The 24,997-nt window shown below is 44.9% G+C and overlaps 1 protein-coding gene across 7 annotated transcripts in view; it reads right to left on the minus strand.

Moving 5' to 3' along the window:
* LOC144799973 (butyrophilin subfamily 2 member A1-like) overlaps positions 1 to 24,997 on the minus strand; it is a 683,081-nt gene that overhangs the window by 190,435 nt on the left and 467,649 nt on the right. For 4 of the 7 annotated variants that reach the window (XM_078671629.1, XM_078671623.1, XM_078671627.1 and 1 more), the window contains 2 exons: positions 24,334 to 24,444; positions 21,379 to 21,471 (listed from right to left, as the gene is read on the minus strand). In XM_078671629.1, the coding sequence (XP_078527755.1) occupies positions 21,379 to 21,471; positions 24,334 to 24,444 (204 nt within the window). The remainder of the gene's footprint in view (positions 1 to 21,378; positions 21,472 to 24,333; positions 24,445 to 24,997) is intronic. The other 3 variants (XM_078671624.1, XM_078671626.1, XM_078671625.1) reach the window with 3 other exon arrangements.

Consider the following 24,997-nt stretch of genomic DNA (forward strand, 5'->3'; position numbering starts at 1 on the left):
TCTATGATTGAGTGGCACTCATTAGCCTTACTGGGGTAATTCTACCACCCCCTTCTCTGATTTTCATTAAGATATCGGTACAGTAATCCCACACCCCGCTGAGTGTTGCGGGGTGACCTTGTGACTATATATAGGCTCTTGTCCCGATTTTTTCAGTTGGGGTTGAGGAGCACCTACATATATGGAATATGGTCGGTTTTCATTTGAATATATACTAATTAATTGGATGTATATTGGTATAGTACTCAGCTGAGTACTAGGATTATATCCAGCGCTTGGCTCTTGGTTCATTGGTTTTTGGCAGATCATTGTTATCCATCTGTTGGGTGGAGTCACGCAGAATTATGTCTACGGCGTGTTCCCCCATATTTCTCGATCACTATTGTTTGGTTTGATTTGTTTCGAAGATATGGTAGGTCTCATGTTCGTTATTATTAGTCTTGTTATTAGAATTTAGCACCTCAACACTATTGGTGGGCGACCCATAGATAGTACTGGTTTGGCCCCCTACTCTGACGATATTTTGCGAATTGATTTAATACACCATGTGCACTCGCACAGTGTGGAAGTGGGTTTATCAATCGACCCACTACAAGATGGCGGCCATTATAACATAGCATTCGTATTATTTCTCTAGCGTAAAGCTGTTCGATCATGCATGCGGGCATTCTGGCATTGTTGTTGTATGGCATTCCACAAGCGGTGTTTTCCAATTTGACCATTTCCATTCATCCTCTATTATTGACTCGGATCGCGCTATCTGGGAGACTTATTCTCCACTACAAGATGGCGGCGCTCCTTCCCAGTCTGACGTCACTACCCTTCAACCTTTTTAACATAGCGTACGCGGGTTGTCGGTGAAGCCAGAACTGTGGTGTCGGGCGTCCCGGGTTGAGCTCTGTTGTTCCCCGTTATTGAGGTAAGCCGATGCGTTCTGTATGCTCTAGTGATGTTTGGCAAGTCTTGCCTTTGGTATGCTATTTGGGCTTGTATAAGGACCTTGTTAACGCCTCCACCGGCTCATGTATTAAGTTGGTCAAAGAAAGTTTGCTAGCTCAGCTTCGCAAGCCATTCTAAGCTGTTGCAAGTCTTAGGTTTTAGGATGTAATATGGTGCAGGTCATACCCGAGTGGTGTGCCGTTATAATTGCAATATGAGACTTAGCACACACTCACAATGCCTTATAATGCTGCCAGGAAAGTCGTGATATTGGCTTTGAACACTTATGGCGTGCTACATTTTACTTCACAGGTCGCATTGTGAAGTAATATTACGTGAGTGGCAGTTACTTTTTTTTCCTTTTTTTCACGTATCCATTCACCCTCTCACATGTGGTGTTGGTGATGGTAGAGGTCAGACGGATTGTAATTGGCACGGGCACTCATTGTGGCTTTTTGGCCCCTTTTTTCATAGATGACCGTTTGGCTTGTTTTTACGTGAGTATCACGCAGTAAGAAGGGACAGTTTGGGGGCTAATGTATTTACTGGTGCCTAGGATTAACCGGCATTATTGACCATCTCTCTGTTACAGATTGCGAATCATTTGAGAATTGAGACATGTAAGTATACTGGCACATGTGTGCAGTAGATGGCTTTTTGGAAGTAACTTGGGTTAGTTTAATTGTATTAGTGTTTTGTTAAGTTTTTGTGTAGTGTGGTGAAGTCCCTTATTGTCCTAGTGTGAGCGCATTGTACAGTCTCTCTTTGTGTCACAGGGTATTGACATTCAGTATTGTTGTTGTTTTTATGCATTAGATGTTATTGTGGAACTATTTTGTCCTGAAGATGGTCCCAAGGATCCATACGACCACCGGGGACCGAAACGTCGACGAATGAACGCCGTTTTTGCCTGAATACCTAAATGTGTTTTGTTGTTGACTTAATCAGCCTGTGTAATAACCACATGAACATGGTCAATTATACAATCCATGTGTAATGCGAATGGTGTTCTATGGACTACCACTTAATACCATCTGGAAACGATTGGTAGTTTGTGTTGCCGGAGAACAATTGACAAAAAAACAAAAATATATGTATTAAAATTGACTTTTTGATAAACTGTGGTTGTTATTAAGTTCCTGTGATTTTCTCAAATTAAGTGTTCATGGATATGACACTGGTAAATATTTAAGTTGTTACATGAATGATTCCTTTAGGGACATTTTGCTATTGTTACAGACTAGGAAAAGGACATCGATTGGTGCCAGAGGGTTGAGGGAACAGTCTACAAGGGCAGAGGGTGCATAAAAAAATGGGAGGTGTGTGCTCTGTGGCGAACTTACAGGGGAGAGATGATAGGCCCTGTAGAAGTTGAAGAGGCCTCAGCTGATTAAAAAGTGGTGCTCTGGTGATGCGGCTTCCCCTTGTCTCTATGTTGTATTCTGTCCCACCCCATATCTGTCTTCTTAACCACTGTAATGTATCCCTGAAGTGCTTGCATTCACATATGCAATTGTACTGTCTTTTGAGCTTTTCAATAAAAAGAGTTTAAAGATAAAAAGTATTTTGACATTGACTATTAGTTATCTGTTATACGGGATATGTCTGGATTATCTACTGCTCCGAGTTTATTATAGACACTAAGAAATATGTTATATGATAAGAAATCAATGCATCAACACAACAGTTACAAATCAGGCAAAGGCAGCTTCAAATTAATTTTCGCACATGAATACGGGTGGGGAGTTGTAGTGCATTCATCGAGGAGTTCTGCTCTTCAAATACTTGACTTTCTGTCAGCAGCAGCTAGCTCCTAAACCCCACTAACATAGAAAGCGAAAGGTCAGTGTCAAACTTCTGTCATGAGTCCCCATACAGTCCTGCGAGGGGCAGGCCATCATTAGGGATCTACACAGCCAAGCAGATTTATTGGTTTTGTTATTTTCTATTTTTACCCTAACTCAGTAGGTATTGGAAACAGATGATTGTTGTTTTAATTAGTAATTAGATCACGTTTCATATTTTCTGTTTAATCCATGAATTCCTAAGGGAATCTAAAGCTGGCTCTGTCACAGTGTCTGCGGGGCACATTGCAGCAGGGTAAAGAGCCACGGTTCAGACACACCGGCTTCCAGTTTAGCAGACTTTAGGGGCTGACAATACTAGGGGTTCAGCACCTTTCCCCTCCATACCCGGGGTCTTGGACTGCTCCTCATCGGCGTATCTGGTTTCAATCACTCCCTTTATGTATACGCCGGTCAGCAAGCCTGGACCAGCCTTTGAGCGGATGATGCCAGCAAGCACTGCAGAAGATCCCAGCCTTCTGGCAGCTTTCCCTATATGCAATGGGAGAGGTTGTGGCCTTACGGCCAGAGCTGCCAACTTTGGAGCTGGGGAAACAGGTTCGGGCCTCGGCGTCGGCTCAGCTTCCTGTTATTCACTTAATCTCCCCGTGCCTAGCAAAAAACGAATGTGTCCTTGTTAGCGTAACTGGTGCTCGAGTAAAGCGCCCCAATACCTTCGGGTCGAATTTGCCCTATATGATGTCAATGTTATCAGAAGACAACGAGCACTCCGCTACACTCAAAAATCTCATTTTCAGAGGGTCCTGGATAGTGGTGTGCTCCTTCGCAGCAAACTGCTCCATGAAGTGGCGTCACAACTGTTCTAACATCATCCATTGTGGGATCAAGACACCGTTCCACATTTGGTTGCACCTGGTCAGAGGGGGTACACATAAAATTATCACAGACTTTAACTTCTGACACCCAAATCATAGAATCAAGACCCCGTTTCACTGTTTGGACCTGTTGTACCGCGGTGTAATCCAGCGACTGCCGTCAGCCAAGCCCAATAATCATGTGCAGGAGTTAACTACCGAAGCACAGAGTGTGATGTACCTCAATGGAGGGAGTTCTGTGAAAAGCAAGCAGGAGGTAAAATTCGACATCGTCCATTGTGGGATCAAGGCACAGTTCCACTTTTGGGACCTAGAGTTGGTTGCACCTGATCGAAGGGAGTACCTTCATCTCCACTCTCAGATGCAGTTCTAACACTGTCCATTGTGGGATCAAGACACCGTTCCACTGTTGGGACCTAGAGTAGGTTGCACCTGGTCGAAGGAAGTACCTTCATCTCCACTCTCAGATGCAGTTCTAACACTGTCCATTGTGGGATCAAGACACCGTTCCACTGTTGGGACCTAGAGTTGGTTGCACCTGGTCGAAGGGAGTACCTTCATCTCCACTCTCAGATGCAGTACTAACATCGTCCATTGTGGGATCAAGACACCATTCCACTGTTGGGACCTAGAGTTGGTTGCACCTGGTCGAAGGGAGTACCTTCATCTCTACTCTCAGATACAGTTCCAACATCGTCCACTATGGTATCAAAACACCGTTCCACTGTTGGTATGACTGTGTTAGTAGTATACAAAGCACTCCACAGTGCTGGGCCTAAGGCTGGGCGCTGTGTGCCTGTGTCGCGGTAGCCAGCGTTGATCTCAGGAACATTCCGACCTCGCAGGCCTCGGCCCAGGAGCTTCCGCCGGCACGTGGTGGGCCCTCTTTCACATAATGCGGTAGCGAAAGGTGAACTGTGGGGCATATGTGTGTCGCAGCGACCATGACGGTTTCTGTATACAAGCAGGCTGAGAGCATCATTCATGCACCCACCTTCGCTCACAGGTTCAACCTCATGGTGATGTAAGCTGCGCAGACCTGGCAGACACGTTCGCCATTCCTGAGCAAAACCACACCCACCCACAAAAATGTGCCTTTTATTCATACCCCTACGCTAGCCTTGCGTACGCCGAGCAAGCCCACTACGCTAAAGATTTTAGGGGGAGGTGACACGTACGCGCTATGTTTTCGTAATCTTCCCTACTGACTATACTATAATGGTTGCGTTCACTGTCTACTTCACTCAATAGACCATAAGTGTATTTTCACATGTACATGTCTGTGCTATGCATACTCAAGTCTATTCGGCACATCCCCTCAACACTTTGCATTGTATACTTTTATAACAGAGAATCACTTCCCACCTTTGCACATACTTTGCTCCCATCTCTCCCCGCATTCTGCATTGTGTGTCAGAGGTGCCATGTCATGTTTGGTTTGTATATATGGCTAGCCACGATTCCCACAGTACGTAGTGTTGTTGTGTCTGCTAAGTGTACATGTTGTTTGTCATGTTGCATGTGATTATATAAGGAAGCACGTTTATTCACGAGCAGTGGTTTCTCTATTTACATATCGCTGTCTTAAAGAGGATACAGAACTTTTTCTCACAGGTGAAAAGTGCGACCACAATGGCACTCATTCATTACTATCCAAGAATGTCCAACTGCACGACGCTTCTAAGCTTACAGCCCCCAATCTTGCGTGCTTTCTTAAAACCACGCCAACTCCCACAATCAGCCCAACATTCACACAGATTTCTAACAGCACTTATCTGCTTCTCAATAACATGGAATCCTACAGAATATGAGTTGGCATACCGTCTGTCCTTACAGTTTCAAACTGAGTAACTTCCTGTGGCAACGTCTATTCCCACCCACACAAAACAACTCACATACTTCAACTTGACCTTCAAAACCTACTTTGAAAACAGATTTCATTAACCTAAGCAAAGTGAAACAACTTTTGTTCAGAACAGAAGTGTCCCTCACTTCTGTAAAATAAATTTATTGACTGCAGATAACACGAACTTCAAGTAAAATACAGTCCCTTTTAAATACGAATCGCCTATTACACTTTGTGAATTGTTACACAATTTTCAATACATCTCACACTCAAGGTCCGGCACACTTTTTTAACACAGTCTCCTCCAGCCTTCTCACACTCTTTCAAACTGTTTTTGGTATAATACCAGACTTCATTTATTCGATCTTCTATTGAATAACAGGAACAGTGCCCATAATTCTCGCTCTCTTTGCGGCCATCCTACTACTATAATTCTTTGTTCATATCAGCTCGTGGATGTATGACATTACAACGCATACTTTTACATTGCATGCCTTTACAACGCGGTTTTTACATCGCATACCTTTACAACGCATAGCGCTTTGGGTGCTGGATAGTGAATAGTTTAATTTACTATTCCAACTCCAGTCCCCGTGGACACTAGGGAAGGTGTTGGACAGTAACTTAAACGTATTCCCTATCCTAGAGCGCCCCCCAGCGCAATGCGTTGTAATGGTTTGCTTTGTAAAAGTTGCGTCGTAAAGGCACTGCGAGGTAAAAGTTGCGTTGTAAAGGATGCTTCCCCAGCTCGTATGTTGAAAGTTTGGGGGTGATTCGATAGGGGGGGGCCGAGGAAAAAGGGGGGTCCCAAAACGTGTTTTCTCCATGTTAATTTCCATAGGAACTTTAGACAAGGCTACAGGCCGAAAGGGTGAACGGAATTTCCCCAAATTTGGCAAGGGGAAGGGTCTTCGTCTAGAAAGCACGCTTTTGTTTATTTGGTGTAAATTCGTTCAGTAGTTTTGGAGAAATATCAAAATTAACAGATATCGATATTTGGGAATTCTGACAACTGATTGGCTGAGCCGTTACGAGCACGAGCTTGCTGCTTATTGGCTGCGAGCGGTTGCAACTAGGAAGTGTTGCCCACCATTTTGTGATTCTGTTGAAGCGAGTAAGAGAAAAAAAGGGCGAAAAAAGTAGGAAAGAGGTGGGTAGGAGCGCTGTGAGCTCTGTAGGGTGGTTAGGGTGTGCTATAGAGGGAGTGTGAAGCGAAGTATTTACCCTTACCAGTGTGAAAGTGGTGTTTTGCCCAGAGTGAGATAGTGGTGAGGTGAGGTGCCGGTAAACTCAGGGATGAAAGCGTGCACCTAAACCGTGAGATGAGTGCTGTAAACTGATGGGCTCTGGGCGCTGTAGCATACTGGCCACTGTAGCATCGCTGTGCAGGTGGTGTTAGTATGCGTTTAGACTATAGCGGGAGTGGGAAGCAAACTACTCACTGTTACCGCTCTGAAGACTTGGGGATGAAACTGTGAGTGTAAGTTGTGAGCTGACTGCTGTAAAGTGATGTGCTGTGGGCACTGTAGGATTCCCAGAGTGAGATGGTGGTGAGGTGAAGTACCGGTAAACTCAGGGATGACAGCGTGAGCCTAAACCGTGAGCTGAGTGCTGTAAACTGATGTGCTCTGGGTGCTGTAGCATACTGGCCACTGTAGCATCACTGTGAAGGTGGTGTTAGTATGCATTAAGACTATAGCAGGAGTGGGAAGCAAACTACTCACTGTTACCGCTCTGAAGACTCGGGGAGGAAACTGTGAGTGTAAGTCGTGAGCTGATTGCTGTAAAGTGATGTGCTGTGTGCGCTGTAGGATACTGGCTGCAGTGCCATACCTGTGTAAGTAGTGTTAGTATGCGTTTATACTATACAGGGAGTGGGAAGTGAACTACTCACCGCTACCGGTCTGAAGACTCGAATGCAGTGTTTTAGCAAGCAGGAATAAAGAAATAATCGTGAAGGTTATAATGCAGAATGTTGCAATGCCACAAAAGACAAATTGTGAAATCAGATGTGTGTAAGAAAGTGGCTGTGTATAATAAAGCGATGGAGTTCGAAAGTTATATAAAAAGTGTTGTTTTTAAGTGCCATAAATGGACCCACTGGTGCAATAGCTAAGGCATCCAGCTGAGGCAAACTATAAGCTGTTTTGCTGGATTAAAACGTAAGCTCCTGTATCAGTGAATTCCACATTACATGTTACAGTTCCATGTGACATCAACAATACCTATTAGAGTTGATTGACTCTAAATTCTATAAGGAAAACAAAGGTAGGATACGATTACCACATGTATCCTTTAAGAAAACTAAGAAGAAATATTTTTTTGCAAAATGTAATCATCACACTTTTTAGGTACCCTGGTACTGCTTTTTTGTAACACAAAATTATCAACAGTAGAACAGTCAGGAATCTGGTGTACAGTAGATTCTATCTTGTGCGTGTCAGAATTGGTAATAGTTCTACCCACATTGGAACTTTGAAGAGGCATACAAACATTGTGCTTCTGAGAAGCACATTCGGTACCCTTCTGGTCAAACCATACATTATTGTCTTCAGCTCTTTAAAAAAAAACAATTATTGTGCAGAGAGCTAAGGCATCGAGATGAGGCAAACACCAACCGCTTCTGCTTTATTGAAACTGAAGCTCCTGCATCAGTGAATTCCACATTACATGTTACAGTTCCATGTGACATAAACAATAGCTATTAGACATGAATGACTAAATTGTATAATGAAAATAAAGGTAGGATAATATTACCACACTGTGCCAACCAGTTCCTAAACAATGTCGTTTTTTTTATCTTGATCACCAGCTTGTGAGCACAGGCTGAGGAAGAGTAAATTTGTGTGAAATGGCTTCATGGATAACAGGCAGGCAGAGAGAGACGTATGCACAAAGAATAGACACGGTTTCAAAATGGATGTCGGGTTTAGGCTAATTTACTTAATAAATAGCGTATTTGCATAGGCCATACATCAACGATCCTTGGTTAGAGTGGAGACGTAAGGGGCAATAGTGAAAACAGAGTTCAAATGTGTGAGCATACTTAGAAAGTTATTATATGAAAATAATTCAATTCAAGTGTATTAAAAAAACTCAAAGGAAAAAGTAAAAAAAGTTGGAAAAAATCAATCCAGGAATAACGTGAATTTCTTACAAGTCTTGGAGCTTGCAGTGCAGAAGTTCTTCAGCGGCTTCAGACGAAGCGATACAATTCATATCCTCGAAGAGACAGTAATGTTCCTCGAATGTTGGAGCGGCAACTTGAATTGGCAGGCAATCTGTGATGTTGTCAAAGGTCGTATGTTGCAGGAGATCTTTTGCGGCTGCTCCACTACCTGAACAATCAAGTTCATGGTTTTCAAGCTACTCCATTACTTGCTGGATATCAGGAGCGATTGTTGGGATGTTGGCAAGGCATAGATCCATTCGCCAGTCGAATGGGCAAGTTTTGCAATAAAAAGATGGTTGTACGCAAATTGCATATGTGTAAATATATGTCATGTTGTAGCTGGCTCCGATAATAGATAGAGGCAGGCAGCCGAAAAGTTGTTCCATTTTTTTGACAGTATTGATGTAGCTTCGCGTAGAGGCGTATTCTGTCCGACATTGTTGTTAGCAGAGGGAGTGCAGCCATTCTTTAGAAGCAAAAATAGTAGTGGGATGGCCGCAAAGAGAGCGAGAATTATAGGCACTGTTCCTGTTATTCCATAGATGAGAGAATGTTCTGGACATCCCCTGAAAAGCCAGTGGACCTCATCCAGGCGTAGCGATGATGTGCTACCAACGTTGAAATACTCCTGACCAGAGAGTCGGCGGTGTCCAGCCCACCACGGATCGTAAACTTTGCTGCATCTCTCCCGGCGGCGATAGCCTGGGAGAGCACTGTCCGGGCCTCCTCCGGACAATGAGGGAGCACTTGCGCCACCGTATCCCACGCTGAGTGCGAATAAGGGCCCAAGAGGGATGCAGTGTTTAAGGACCGCCACCCTAAGCTGGCAGAAGAGAAAACTTTCTCTTCAAGAAGGTCCAGCTTCTTGGATTCCCTTTCCGGTGGAGCGGTAGGGAAGGCGCTCTTGGAGGTGGAGGCTTGGACCACCAAGCTCTCCGGGGTGGGGTGTTGGGAGAGGAAAGTGTGATCGCCCGGAGCCGGGTGGTGGCGTTGGGCGATCATTCTGTCCATGGGAGCCCCCGTGTTGGACCTGGACCAGGTGCCCAAAAAGATGTCAGTGAGGGCCTCAATAAACGGAAGCAGGGGCTCCGAAGAGCTCGCCGCCGGTTGAAGCACCTCAGTCAGGAGATTAGTCCTGACTGCCACAGTAGGAAGCTCGAGGTTGAAAGCCTCGGCTGCCCTACGCAACACCACAGCATATGACGCTCCCTCCTACCGGGCCACGGTAGGAGGAGACAACATGCCGAGGTCGGGTGAAGTGTCAAGACCACTGGCATCCCCCAATTCCTCTCTCCAGTCCTGTACAGAATTAAGCTGGTCAGTTAAAGGGTCAACTGACCCCTCCAAGTCCTTCTCATCTTCCTCAGGTTGCCACTGTGGTTGGAAAGGGGACCCAGAAGTGAACAGGGGCACGAAAACCCCACCTGGCGCCGGATCCGGCGTCAATCGATGCTGGTCCAGCGCCGTGTCCATGTCAGGAAGGAGGCTGGGGTCGACACCGGAAGACAGTAGTCCAAGCCCTGATCACATCCAGGTTGGATTATGTTAATATCTTATACCTGGGCCTCCCTGAGTATTTACTGAATCATCTTCAGGTGGCTCAAAATGCAGCGGCTAGAGCCATTCTTATGGTAGTGCCCAGAGCACATATGACTATCCACCTGAGGGCCCTACACTGGCTTCTGGTACGTAAGAGGATCCAATTCAAAGCGATGTTCCTAGCTTTTCGCACCTTTCATGGCACAGGGCAGTATATCTTAGGAGAAGGGTAAAACCCTACGTGCCACAACGGGCCCTGAGGTCCTCTGGCCAGTCACTAATGCACATACCCAAGTTACCCGCTCTCGTTTAGGCGGTCATTTGTTTCAAGTGCTGGCCACCTGCTCATTGAATCGACTGCCTCATTATCTTAGGCAGGTGCAGGACCTGTTGACTTTTAGAAGACAGCTTAATACCTGGCTTTTCCAGCTGTAATTCTTCGTGTGGCCGTGTCCTGTTTGCAAGCTTTGTTTCTGTATTTCGGTGGCCCATTGTCAGCACCAGGACACTCTGTGGAGTAGCCGTGCGCTTTACAAGTACCTATTTTCATTTCATTTCATTTTTTCAAGTAGCTGCCGCGACATCATCCTGGCAACCACAACGCCGACGACGAACGTGGAGCCGACCAAGGCCACATTCCGACGTGCAGAGGTACTGCTGACGAAAAAACTTTCGGTATCCAGTCTGAAGCCTGGGGGTAATTCTAAGGTAAGGAATCTTTAACTAACGTATTTCTTTCAGATAAGCCCATTAACGAATCAGAAGCCAGCATTTACAAAGGGCACTGTCACAAGCCAATGAAAAATATGGGTGTATAGTGGGCAGAGCTTCAAGCCTGTACTCTAATACAGCTTGCCCACAGAACAGCGTATGCGCTGCCCAGGCTCAACCTAAACATCAGCTGAGTAAAGAAATAGCAAGGTTGGAACAGGCTCACCTTAGATCGGGAGATACCAAATGGTTAGAGGACATTAAGCAAACTCTGGAAGAATACCATGACGCAGGAGACAGGGAGGTTAAACATTTGGGTAAATACGCTACTGCTCGCACATATGAAGAGGGTTAACGCCTGAGCGTCGTACTTGCTCGCTTACAACGCACAAAACGGGAGGCTAGTACTGTCATAGAAATTGAAGACAGGGATGGCAATCTGGTACACGATGTGGCTGGGATTGCTCGTAGATATGCTGAGTATTATGCTGATCTATATAAATCTCGGATAATACAAAATGACACAGCTATAGAGGAATACCTTGCTCACATTCAGATGACTTGACTAACTGATTAGCATAGGGAACACCTCATGGCCCCGTTGGACCCTAGAGAAATCTGTGTTGCATTAAAAGCAATGAGGGCGGAGTCTGCACCTGGCATGGTTGGCTTAACGGTTGCTTTCTGCAAAGCCTATCAAGATTTTCTTATTCCTCACTTAGTTACTCTATTTGAGAAGATGGCGACAAATAAAATAATGCCTCCATCGATGCGGAAGGCCATGATAGTCACTCTTCTGGAGCAGGGGATACTTGCTAATGAGTGCTCTTCCTACTGGCCGCTGTCCTTTTTGAATGTTGATACAAAAATATTTGCTAGAATTCTTGCCAACCGATTAGCACCATTGGTCCCGCTAGTGGTTGGTGCAGAACAGGAGGTTTTGTTTCCGGCAGCCATCTCGCATACAACCTTAGAACTGTCTTCGGTGCAATTCAAACTATAAACCCAAAAATCAAAGCCGCTGCTGTTTTTTTAGCAGCTGAGAAAGTGTTTGATTCAGTATAATAGTCATTTATGGAGGCACTACTGCAACGCATAGGGGTAGGGGAGATTTTTATCCAATCAGGCAGGTGCTATATAAGGATCCGGTAGCTAGAATTAGATCGGGGGAATTTAGTCATGTCAACAATATCCATTTCTCGTGGGACCAATCAAGGCTGCCCTTTGTCTCTTTTGCTGTACGCCTTAATAGCAGAGCCCCTCTTATGCACCTTGAGGGAGTATCATGGGCATAGGGAAGTGCGATTTCCAGGCTATCAACTGATAGCATCGGCTTACACTGATCACATGTTATGTATATTCGGGATCCTGAGAGACACCATGCTTCTGTTCTAGAATAGGGGGTCTACTTTGGACAGCTATCTGGCCTTTATTGTATTGTATATGGTTTATAGCGCAGGCTGTCACCCTGCGGGTATCCTGGCGCTTTTAGATTTTAGCCCGTCAGCCTGAGATGAAAAAGAGGTGAGCACGAAGATATACTAACATGTCGGGAAGAGCCAGGTTTTCAGGCTGCCTCTGAATCTCATCAGGGACTCACTCAGTCTGATGCTCAAAGGAAGTTCATTCCACAAGCGCGCCGCGACCACCTGGAAGGCCCTGCCCCCCCCCCCCCCATCCTGGACCTTTTGAATCTTGGGACTTCTAACAGACCGGCTCCCGCCGAGCGGAGCTGTCTCTGTGGCCGGTACCAGGAGAAACACTCTTGCAATGGGAATGGGCCTAGGTCGTGTGTCGCTTTGAATACCAAGCACAAGGACTTAACCAATACCCTCTCTTTGACCGGCAGCCAGTGCAGGTCCCGTAAAGCTTGGGTTGATGAAGCACTGCGATTCCTCTTTAGAGCCAGCTTGGCCGCTGCAGACTGGACTCTCTGCAACCTCTCAATAACAAACTGAGGAGCCCCCAGATATAGAGAGTTGCAATAGTCCAGTATGCTCAGCACAATGCTCCTCACCACCAGTGAGCGCTTGTCGTCTGGTAAGATCGGAAGGAGTCGACGCAGCATCCGTAGGAGACCGAAGCACACACTGGCTGTCCTGTTGACCAGTGACTCCATTTGTAGGTTTTTGTCGAGCAAAACCCCCAGGTTTCTTAATGTGTCAGACGGGGGCACTGACTCCTCCACCGGAGTGAGCCTGAACTCCCTCGGTAGGTGCTTGGTTAACCCTGCTGGGGCGCAGTACAGCACCTCAGTTTAATCCCTGTTGAACTGCAGAGAGTTCTTCCGGAGCCAGCTGGCTGTGTGGCGCATACATTCTTGGAATGTGCCCATTGATACTGCATTTTTCCCTTCTAAGGAGAAAGCCAGCTGTGTATCATCTGCGTAAGTGACCACCTCTACCCCAAATCATTTAATGAGGGGGAGGAGAGGCTGCAGATATACGTTGAATAGAATTGGGCTAATGGCCGACCCCTGTGGGACCCCGTGGACTATTGGCGTCTTGTGGGCGGAGAAGGGTGCCAGTGTGACCACCTGCTGTCGCCCTGTAAGGTAGGACCGCAGCCACTGTAGTGCGTATCCCCGCACCCCCATTCTCTCCATTCTTCCTAGCAGGATAGTGTGGTTTACCGTGTCGAATGCGGCCGATATATCGAGAAGCACTAGCAACGTGACATTCCCGTTGTCGGCCCGCATTCTCAGTTTGTCCAGCATCAAAGTCAGTGCAGACTCCGTCCCATGTGCCGGGCGGAATCCGAATTGGTCTCTATCTAACAGCTGGTTTTCCTCCAGGAAGCCGGATAATGATCCACCTACCGCCCTTTCCAAGATTTTAATCGGGAAGGGAAGCAAAGAAATGGGTCTAAAGCTTTCCGACTTGGTGGGGTCCAAAGAGGTTTTTTTTATCAGGGGCGTCACCACCGCCTGTTTCCAACCATCCGGAACCGATCCCTCCTCGAGGGACTGGTTACAAATGCGTTGCACCCAGGGGAGGGTTGGAAGGCCAAATGTCTTCCAGATTTTTACCGGCATGGGGTCTTCTGGTGAGCCCGAAGATACACTGTGTGCCAGCCTGTTAAAAGTGCAATCATTAAGGCCTGGAAACCTTTCCAGAGTGGCTGATTGGTTTGGATTCACTTCCGCCCTTTGTGATAATATGTCCTGGTTGCTAGGATCGTGGCCTTGGAACCTGTCAACAATCTTTGCCACTTTGTCTGTGAAGTGGCAAGCTATATTGTTGCAGAGATCCTGTGACGCTATTATCTTATTGCCAAGACAGGCTGGGGCGGAAAGCTCCCTGACTATTTTGAAAAGCGCTTTCGTGCTGTTGGGGGCTTGTAGGATGGAATTGGCATAGAAATCAGCTTTACACTCCAGGATCAGCTTCTTGTATTTACTCTGTATCAGTTTTAGTTCTTGTTTGTCCACCTCTAGATAATTCGTACACCACTTCCTTTCTGCCTTTTTGCATACCAGTCTCAGCATTTTCAGCTCGTCAGTATACCAAAGAGTGGAGGGTTTCTTTCTGCTCTTTATTCTTTTAATCGGGATCAGCCTGTCTAGAGCTCCTATGACGAAATTGTGGTAGGATTTATAGTTCTCCTCTACCGTAGCCTGGGTGTCGAATAGGTCAGCCCTGGGGGGGGGTCGCCCTGGGGGGGGGGGGGGGTCAGGCGGGCATCTATTCTGCCGAGCTTTGCCCACTCCCTACCTTTTCGAAATGCCGCTGGGTGTCTGGTAGAACCCACTATCCCGACTAACATTATCTTGAACAGGATAAGGTAATGGTCCGTCCAGCATTGCGGAATAATATCTAGCACTTCAATGTCCCTAGGGTTAGCAAAAAGAAGGTCAAGGATATGGCCACCCTGGTGGGTCATAGAATTTACCAGTTGTACCACATGTAGGTTATTACAGGTGTCTTTCAGGTCTCTCAGAGGGTGTCCCAGCGAGCCATTATCCCAGAGATTAAAATCTCCCAAGATCACCATTCTGGAGTGTGTTAGTCAAAGGCTCACCACTACATCCAGAAAGGCCTTGTAGGATGTGGCACTCCCTGGCGGTCTCTAACAGACCAGACCTGTAAGCAAATTTCCCCCTTGTCCCTGTATCGTGAAGCCCATGATTTCAATCCCCGCAACATCCTCAACCTGCAGGGCAGTGCAGTTCAGTTCATCCTTAAAGATCACACCGACCCCCCCCCCCCCTCATCTGCCCTTCCCTCTTGAAATCTGGAGAATGTTATACCCCGATTGACATGCAAACCCTAATACTACCCCGGTATCAGCGCTGATCCATGTTTCGGTTAGGAACAGGGCGTCCAACCGCTGATCTTCTATCAGGGAGGCTACTTCCGTGTGGTGTTAACTAGATTAACTAGACCAAATCCTTAATATTTCCACTAACGCCGGTTACTGGTCTGGCGACTGTGACATTCCCCCTACAGTGGACCAAGAAGTTGATCCGATATTTAGGAATTCAGGTACATACTGACCCAACTATTATATTAATGGATAATCATGGTAAAGCTTTAAGTAGACTGGAGGATGACATATCTAGGTGGGTTAAGCTTCCTCTTTCATTGAGGGGAAGAATTTAATTAATGAAAATGATAGTCCTTCCAAGATTCTTCTTTTTTTTGTTCCAAAATATACCCATGCTTCTCCCGACGCACATGTTTGACACCTTGAGGTCGCTATTAATTGCGTTAGCTTGTGCTGGGAAAAACCCATGGTTAAGTGGGAGACTCACATTGCCATGGGGGGTGTCAATGCCCCGGATCAAGATTCTTACTACAAGACAGCTCAATGCTCACATGCCTATGCATGGGTACATGGCTCGACGTCTATTCCACACTTATATATAGAAAAAGTGGTGACAGGCCCGGCCACTATTCCTCAGGTATTATTTAATGTTCCGCTTAGAAAACACAGCACTCTGAACTCCCTCAATGCTACTGTTCATTGCTAGATAGGCAAATGGGTGCCATACTGTACTCACTGTTGACCCCATTGGAATGGTGCACCTGGTTACTGTCAGGTAGAGAAAGGGACGTCTTTTCATCCTTACAGAAGATAAGGCTTACAGCAGCTAGGGACTTGTTCAAGGATGGGGTGTTATGCAGCTGGGAGGATAATCAAGCGGATGGGCATACACACTCGTCATTAGACCAATACCAGTATTATAGAGTGAGACACACTTTACTAGACCTACTGGGTGACGATCTTCAAGAACCGGCAGAGGTTTCAGTGCTTTCGCACATTATTCGATCCCCCACCCCTTCTAAGCTGGTCGCTAGCATCTACAGTCTCATGCAAGATCACAGACGTTTGTATCCATTGAAGGCGTGGCTGGGTTGGCAAAAAGATCTGAGTTGCACACTAGATGATGATGGGTGGAGCTATGGCTGAAAGATGATTAGGCAGGTATCATTGAAAGGCAGGCAATGCCTTATCCACTTTAAATATCTGAATAGGGTGTACTATACAACAGACGGATTATATCGATATGGCATAAGAGACTCTGCATCCTGTTCTCCTTGTGCAGAGCCGGAGGCTGGTTTCTGCATGTGGCCTGGTTCTGCCCCAAACTTTTTGAGTTTTGGAATAAAGTATTCCGGACCCTACATGACATAACTGGTCTACCATTGGACCCAGACCCGTTCCTAGCAGTGTTGGGGTACAATTAAAGTATTTTTGAAAGTGTACAGGTGACTGGTGGCGATTGGTCTGTTGCTAGCCAAAAGGTGGGTAGCCATGCGGTGGCCTAGAGGCCCTCCTCCAAGAATAGAGGATTGGACAAAAGATATGATGTATTTTAACACTCAGACAGAGGTATACAGCGAATTTGTACCTTCTCAGAACTTACTCAAAAGCTTTTGGAGCCTGTTCCTGAAATATTTGATTGGCAAGGAAACAGGGGAGCCTGAGGGAGTGGGTAGTGCTGAGGCAGACATCAGGCATGCTGAACCAGGTATTGGGAGAGACATACAGGTGTAATTAATTGTGTGATATGGGTCGAATCAGTGTCTTTCTAATATTGTACAAAATAGTATGTCAACTGGAAGTACTCCGGTATAACTAATGTATATGGCCCTGTTTTTGATTTCCCAGTGTACTATGTAACTGTGTCAACGTGCCCCGCATGGTGTTCATGACTGGACTGTGAGTGTATTGTATTTGTGTTATGTTAACCAAAATGCAATAAATAAAAATAAAAAATAAATCAGCTGAGTCCTAATTTTCCAGTTTTCATCAGAGTTCAATCAGGTATCTGTGACTTGCAGGAGTATTTGGTTGCTTTTGTAAGATCCAATATAGATCTTCGGCTGTCACAAGTATGGTCTGTTGGATATAGGCTGCTTCCTTCTTCAGAGATCTCTTCCTCCTCTGCCAAGTCTTGTGTGTTTGTGTTGGAGTCCGATGAATCCCCTTCTCCTGCCTGTAGTCTGTCTCACCAAGCTGTAATCTGTGTAATGGTTTCTTTATGCTCTGTGGGTTCCTCATGTGCCTCTGTGGAATTGGCATCTCGTTTGTTCTGCACTTCACAAGCTGCGTTATCTCCATGTGGTGTCTGGCCACCCAGTTGTCTTTTCATTCTTTGCCCGCTGAGAGGTCCATGTAGAAGAGAGACAACTTTACTGCCCAGTATCTTTAACGTGGCCGGGAACACCACTTTATATTTAACATGTTCAGTTTAGAGGACGTTTGACTTCTAAGAATGTAATTTGCTGTTGCTGCTTGGCAGCTGTATAGATCGGGAAGCCAAAAACCGTGCTATCTTGCATTTCGTACAAATCATTGTGTCATTCCATCTGTAGGAGGCAGCATCCAATTACATAGCTGAGTAGGGGGGCTTTCACTGCCCTTAGGAATGCGCCAGGTTATCTGTGTCGCCAATGGGACCCTTGGTGCTCTTTCCACTGAGTAGAACCTGGATAGGCACCAAGGATCACAGATTATTAAACAATTGCGCAAGATATAGCTCCATACTTGGGTCTTCAACGTTTTGCGGAAGTCTTATTATTAGAGCAGTTCTCTACATATTCCACCCTATATTCTAAGAAGAGTATTCAGCAGTGTGGTCTATCACTTCTTCCTGCAAATCCTACTCAGTGGGCTGCCCCGCCATTAATGTTACTTCATTTTCTGCAACCCTCTGAATTATCTTTGCCTGGTCGGTTTGCAGAAAGGTGAGGTATATTGCCAGTGTACCCATCTGACTTTTAAATGCCTCTCTGGAGTCTTTATTGGCCTTCAGTATTGCTTTCAACTTAACTGCACTGGTATGCAACAAGATGATTCCATCGTCACATCGGTATCAGATGCTTTCATATCTGTTATTAGGTTAGGGTTTTGAGGGCTTGTATGTGTGGTCGATGGGATTTGGCTTTACCACAATTATTTCGGATTTTCTGTATTCAAAAAGTGCAGGCTTGGATTACCATGTTGTCACATCTTTACTCCTTGAGTATCCTACTTGAAATGTGGCATTTTGTTGGTAATAGAGTGCTTTTTTTTGTAAGTTATTTTCTTTTTTTCCACCTAGTGTTATCAGATTGCTTTCATAGGCTGGGTACACTGCTAACATAGCATTTCATGTTGTGCAGACTTTTCCAATGTGCCACCTGTACGAGGTCTCTTCATTTAAGTCCTCCACAGACCGCTCTATCTCTTGAGTCTGGCTTTTCCTGAAGGAAGATTGCTCCACTTCTCTTGGGTTGCACTTGGGGTATCTCTGGGCTCCTGAGTGGTGCAGCATGCCCCTCTCAGCAGGGGGTAGGAAAGGTTCATGTGCAGAGAAGGAAGCAGGTCATTTTGCTTTCAGCATCACCACCTCTGCATCTCCCCTACAAGATGCTTTGTGTTGCAGTCTGGTGAACAGCAGACTGACTCTTCAATCTCTTGCCAGGTTCACTCCCTCATTAGCCCCTTCCCTGGGTTGCTCTTCTCCACAAAGTGCCGTGCCCTTTCTGATTGCTTGCTATGACAGGCAGCTCTGAAGGTATCTGCTCAGCCGTCCAGGTTTGCAGCTTTGCGGTTGACCATCCTTGACCTTGGCCCCCAGGCCATTCCTATTTTAGATTCATTTCCTGTGTGACGCTGCAACAGTGAGTTTTCTAGTCTTCTAGGTCTCTGTTTCAGGCACAATCTCAAAAGTATGGTTTTGATCGATCTTTTTGCTCCCAAGCTGTTTCCAACTATTCAGCAATCAAGTGGGAGTGTTTTTTGTTTAGAAAAAACGTAATTATTTAGTGTTATATTGCCATCATGCCACAATTAGAATTGTGCGATACAAAAGGGGGTGGTGATCGACGGAGCGTTTGAACAAATCAAACACTCACCCCCAGTCAACTGATCTGGGTTTAATCCATCACCATTCTTTAGTTCACTCAGCCACCCCAGTTCAGACATGGCTATATGCAAATCAGTCTGACCCTGTGCCTTGTAGAATTGTGGCATCTGGTGCCTAGCAGTACTTAAAGCAATAACATCGTCTTTATTGTAACATCAATCGAAAACCCCTCCAACTTTCACAAACTCAAACTTCCACCCCACTCCTTCCCTCCACGAGTCATGCCCAAGACAAGTGCATTAATCAGGATAAGAGGTGCAGGTGGTTATCATCAATAAATCCAGTTGGGATGCAGTCATCTGTCAATGAATTATGTAGGATTTGTACAGGTACACATGTGAGCCTTAGGGTTTGCGTCTATTATGCCTTCTTACTAGGCCACACGTCCTCCTCAGTGTATAATTCTGTTACTGTGTCACTACACAAGCAGCCAAACTATGTTTTGATTTGTCTGCCAAGAACATGAACCCAAAATATTTTACAGGAGAAGGAGGGGTATTCCCTAATTAAAAACGCTGAGAGAATAATACTATCACATACACTATGAGCACCTCTGTTTTTTTCGATTAATCCACTAAGCCAACATCCTGCCAAAGTCTTGCACATAAACCAAGACTCTCTCCGAGCTAGAGGCAAGGTACAAGCTAGAGAATAATATCACTGGTGGGCAGCCATGTCCGGAATGCCACCAAGGCCTAGAATGTCTTCCAGTCACCCTCATCAGAGAAGGAGGCGCTATGAATAAAGTGAACAGAAGCATCCCTGCCCGGTGCATGATGACTTTTGAATTTGTCTAACACAGAAGCCACCGCTGAGAAGCCGTACGAGGCCTCTTCATATATTCCTGCGAGTGATCTGCAGAATGTGAAGGTAAAACCGAACCAAACTTATACAGATCATAAAAAGTGTCAGTTTAAAATGCCTTCTTCTGCATCAAGGGACATGGCTGACAAGAGAATCACCCTATTCCATCATGTAATACGTTTCAGCAGACAAGGGTCTTCTGGGTATAAACAAAGACAGGTTACGACCTATCAATTCATCGGACCAGCAAGAATATTTGTCAACATTTGAATGAATAGTTTATCGTTTTTATTTAAGAGATTATTAAAATGGTATTAGTCACAAGATCGAAGAAAATCCTCTCTTAAATGCTTTTGGTTCCCGGCGTGCAGGGAAAGGGCCGTCCTCCGGGCGATGAAGCACCTAGGTGTATGCACAATGGGTGACTTTTTCCAGGGCAGGGCATTAAGCAGCTGGGACGACTACACTGAGGGCACACAAGGATCCTCGCCACTGGATAAATTCCAAAATCTCAGGGTCCGGCATACATGGTGGCAGCAACTGGGAGAGGATATGTTGGAACCCGCAGAGTATTATAAAAGCAAATTTGCCAGAGAAACTCATCACTCTACTATATTCTATGGCTCAGGAGCCGTGGAAACGGCAGCCACATAAAGCTAGGATGGAGTGGCAAAGAGATCTTGATATGTTAATTGATGACAGGTGCTGGACATACTGCTGCAAGGCCACGAAGCGGGTATCCCTAAACGGCAGGCATCGCCTGATCCATTTCAAATATCTTAGCAGGGTGTATTACACCCCCCGTAGGTTGGTGCAATATGGGTTGAGGGATACGTCTAGGTGCGACAGATGCCCGGAGACGGATGCCGGGTTTTTTCAGGTGGCATGGTCCTGCCCCAAGATTTTGTTATTTTGGGTAGAGGTGTTCTCGACACTGAGTCAGGTTATTGGACAACGCCTAACGCCTAGCCCATTGGTCGCGCTATTGGTATACGACAGGGACATTCAGGCCAACTGCAGGAGACTGGTCGCTATGGGACTGCTGTTGGCCAAAAGCACCATCGCAATGCGCTTGGCAAAAGGCCCACTTATTTGTCCTGCAGCAATTCCTTAGTTCCTAGTCATTGTAAAATCATGTCTTCATCGAATGTCTAATAAAGAACAGTTTTAACATGGCCGTCTGTAAATTAAACGAGTATCTAAAATTAATATGTGGAATAGAGTGAAGGAAGACAGTCAATCTGTACAATCTGAAGGACATTCATGATTTACTTGAACTGTAAACAAGTCAAAACGATGATGGGTAACAGTGTAACAATATTTAAAAGTACCTGAGCTAAGACCTGGACTGGAATCTTTGTCATTTGCACTAATGGGTTCCATGAAAGCTGCTACCAATTCAGAACTGAGAGGAGGAAGTCCTACTGGACAAGAAAAGCATTTTAAAACATTGTTAGTCTTTCATAAGCCCTTACTCTTTGACATAACTGAGCTGTTTGTGAATTAATTACTCTGACCACACAATGTATTCACAAGAAGTGGCTAGAAACATCATGTAAGCAGAACGTACTAATGTATAAATCGACATTCCTAACTTCTATGGAGTAACAGTTGACTATAAACTGAAGTGTTTAAATTAGATAACAAACCCAGAATCTTGCACAAGACTCTCCAAAATGAAAGGAAGTTTAGGAGGGAATGTGCTACCAAGACTTAAACACTAACAATAGATTTTCCAAACCGTAGAACAAGGGCTAGGCCATTCAAAAGGGGAGAAACACGTATGTACAATTGCACCCCATGAAACAGCACAGAAGGTGTACGTGTTTTGCCTAACTATATATTCAAGTATCCCATGAGCATTCATTACAACACGGCTAAGTGGCTTTTACTAAATGGAAATGCATACTCGGAGGTGCAAGCACAGCGCCCCTTCAAATTAACAACAAGCAAATAAAGGAGAAAATGAATATATTTTAACCTACCTGGTGAAGAGCTCATTGGGGACAGACAGTAGTTCTTTTAAGAGTTGCAATGCAGAATTGGCAAGGGGTGGTTACCTTGTCAAAACGGAAAGCCAGCATCTAAACAGGACCAATTGCTTTGCAAACTACTGGTGGTTCTTTGTCATCTGAAGACACAGCTCCATTTTAATAACACCCGGATACACACATCCTTTGCTAATGCAGTCATGCCTGTGATGTCTACTCTGAGATTTCACTGAAATGTATCCAACAAATGAAGTTAGTGAGATGGTGATAAGAGATGTTCTGGTAAAACTTTCAGTTTGGAATTTGCTACAGCGTCCAACTCTGAAACTGGACCCTATTCAAGAAAACTCACAATTTCCCAAATGCTTTAATTCATTCTCCTTCAGGCTAGACATCTGCCCTAGCATTTAAAGAATCTCCTTTTCCATGTCTGCATCATTTGTCCTATGGATTCTCTCGTGTTGCTTTGATCATGGGGTTGCATTGTCTTTGAGCACAGCCTAGATCTCTCTGTTTTCCCCTGTATATGCTTACAGCCATTACTTTGAGCTTCAAGCCCTTGAGCTGGTTGGCTGTTCTTGCTAGGCGGTGCACTACCAGTTGCCTTTCGGGAGAGGGACTGTGTGTCTGATTGTAGTGCTTATGAAGGGTACCACTATAGCGCTACCTTATATGTTAGTAATTTGAAACATAATGAGTGCTGGGGCTCAAAGTGCTGCCCAAAAGCCCATATGTGGTGCCATTCAATGGCAGTGCACAAAATACTAAAGCTACATAGTCCTGAATCCACCTCAAGTCTCCTAAATCCACTGTCAGCCCAGTTATCTTACACTTGCAGGTTCCTGCTTTTTCCTGTGGTGACAGTTTTTCTGTCTTTGTATTCTTTCTACTTTTCTGTTCGTGTGTTTTTACCTCTCCTTCTCCCAGTACATGTCTAATGAAGAAAAATAAGTGATGGACCCCAAAGATGTGTGCCAGTGGCCCCCACTGGCAACCACAAGCTGAAATTAAGAATTGGTGAGGTTTCTTTTCTTTCTACAGTTTTGCATTCTCACATTGGTGGTCTCTAAAGGACGTCCTCTATAATCTGATGAAAATTGACTTTGACTAAATAGCTCGAATTGCTGCCCCTCCTTTTTTCACAATAAGTCTCGCCTTCTTTCAATCCTCTGCTTGCCTCCTCTCTTTGAGCACAAACTATTCTAAATCACATGCATGTTCGTCTTAACCCATATTATTGCATTTCTGCAACTTGCACACACATCTTTTAAAGATCACAACCTCTCCTTTAAAAGTCATACCCCTTCAACTTAACAATAGCTAATCTACTCAGCTCATTTACTGAAACAGCCAACCATCTGCATTAATGCACACATTCTTTCCCACTATATTACACATAACTCCTATTAATTGTATCTACCACATACAAACACTAGTAAATGCAGTGTATGGTTTCCTCAACAGCACAAGATAATTTCCAACAACTAACAGTAACCACCGAAGTAAAAAAAATAACCTTTGGTTTGGGAGCAGTGTGCTCCTTGCCATAAAAATGCCTCTTCATGGGGGGCAAGTGTTAGATATATACATGCAGTTACAATACAAAAAATAATCCTCCAGTCCTACACTAATTGTAATACTATAACACTCAGCTGCCTAGCAGTAAATTGCAGCCTATACAAGCTGCAAAACTCCCTTATACTTCTCGACACTCTCGCGCTCACCTAAGATAAACTGCTACGGGTCAGGTTCATCACACAGTACTGTATCAGTTCACAGCATTTAAACTGCCCACCACTAAATGAACCTGCATGGATGAATTGAAGAGATCTGCCACAAGCTGCAGGCCAATCTACGTGCTCGGACCTCTTCTTGACATCTCACTATGACTAACTGATAAGAGATGACATTTAAGTCCTCGCCTCAATTTCCCTCTGCAACCTACTCCTGGACCACCCAGTACAGCCAAGTGGACAGTGATCATAAGACATGCCATATAGGAACCTGCAGAGCTTCTCAAAGCGGTCAGTATACGTAAAACTATAATCTTCACACCTTTCTCTCCCACTTTTTCATCCATCACACTGCTAAGCGCTACACCCCAAAACACAATAACTGTCCCTCGGTAGTCAATGCAATATCAGTAGCTTTATTATTGCTAGAGTTTTGAATAAGAGGCAAACAGGGCTCACATGAAAGCAACCTTGCCAGTCACACAAACATTCTCCCCACCACACCAGCAGAGACAGAGTAAACAAGTTAAAATTTCAATTCTGATATTTACTATGTAATTACCTGTGGAACTACAGATGTTTCCTCTTCTCACAGAGTACTGTCGGTTTATGGAATAAGTATCTCCTGCTGCTTTAGTTCTTGTTGATGTCTTTGACTTTTTGGTGAAATTTCCTACATTAAAAGAATCACTATAGTAGTAAGTCTGCACTGCCAGGAAATTTGGTGATATTCTAATTCCACATGAAGGCCTGCATGCACAAACTACAACCAATAATACTGACATTTGGTGCAGAATGGACAAGCAAGACCCAAGATATGAAAAGGGTAAACTATTCAGTAAAGATGACAAGGGCAGAAGAAAGTAAGCTGCCATTCACAAAGTTGAAAATCAAGAGAATATCTGGTTTTAAAATTCACTGCTACCTGAAAAAAGCTACATAATCTTCCACTATAATAGCTTTGCCATTCACCAGTGAATGGAGTGGGGGATTATTCATAAACTTTGCTGGTACATTTAGCCACAGCTTACTGCATATGCTTATCAATGTTGCATAGTTCAGTGGCGTCCTCTGGTATTACCTTTCCTTAATAGTAGATGTACAATTGATTTGACGTCAGTCACATCCAGCTATCAGCGCTCTCATACAGTTACCTCCTAACTCTCTCACTGTTCCCTAGCATTGTGTTTACTACGCTCACCATTGGTAAGATGGATCTGAAGAGG

This window comes from Lissotriton helveticus, chromosome 12 (assembly GCF_964261635.1).
Source record: "Lissotriton helveticus chromosome 12, aLisHel1.1, whole genome shotgun sequence".
Taxonomy (NCBI): domain Eukaryota; kingdom Metazoa; phylum Chordata; class Amphibia; order Caudata; family Salamandridae; genus Lissotriton; species Lissotriton helveticus.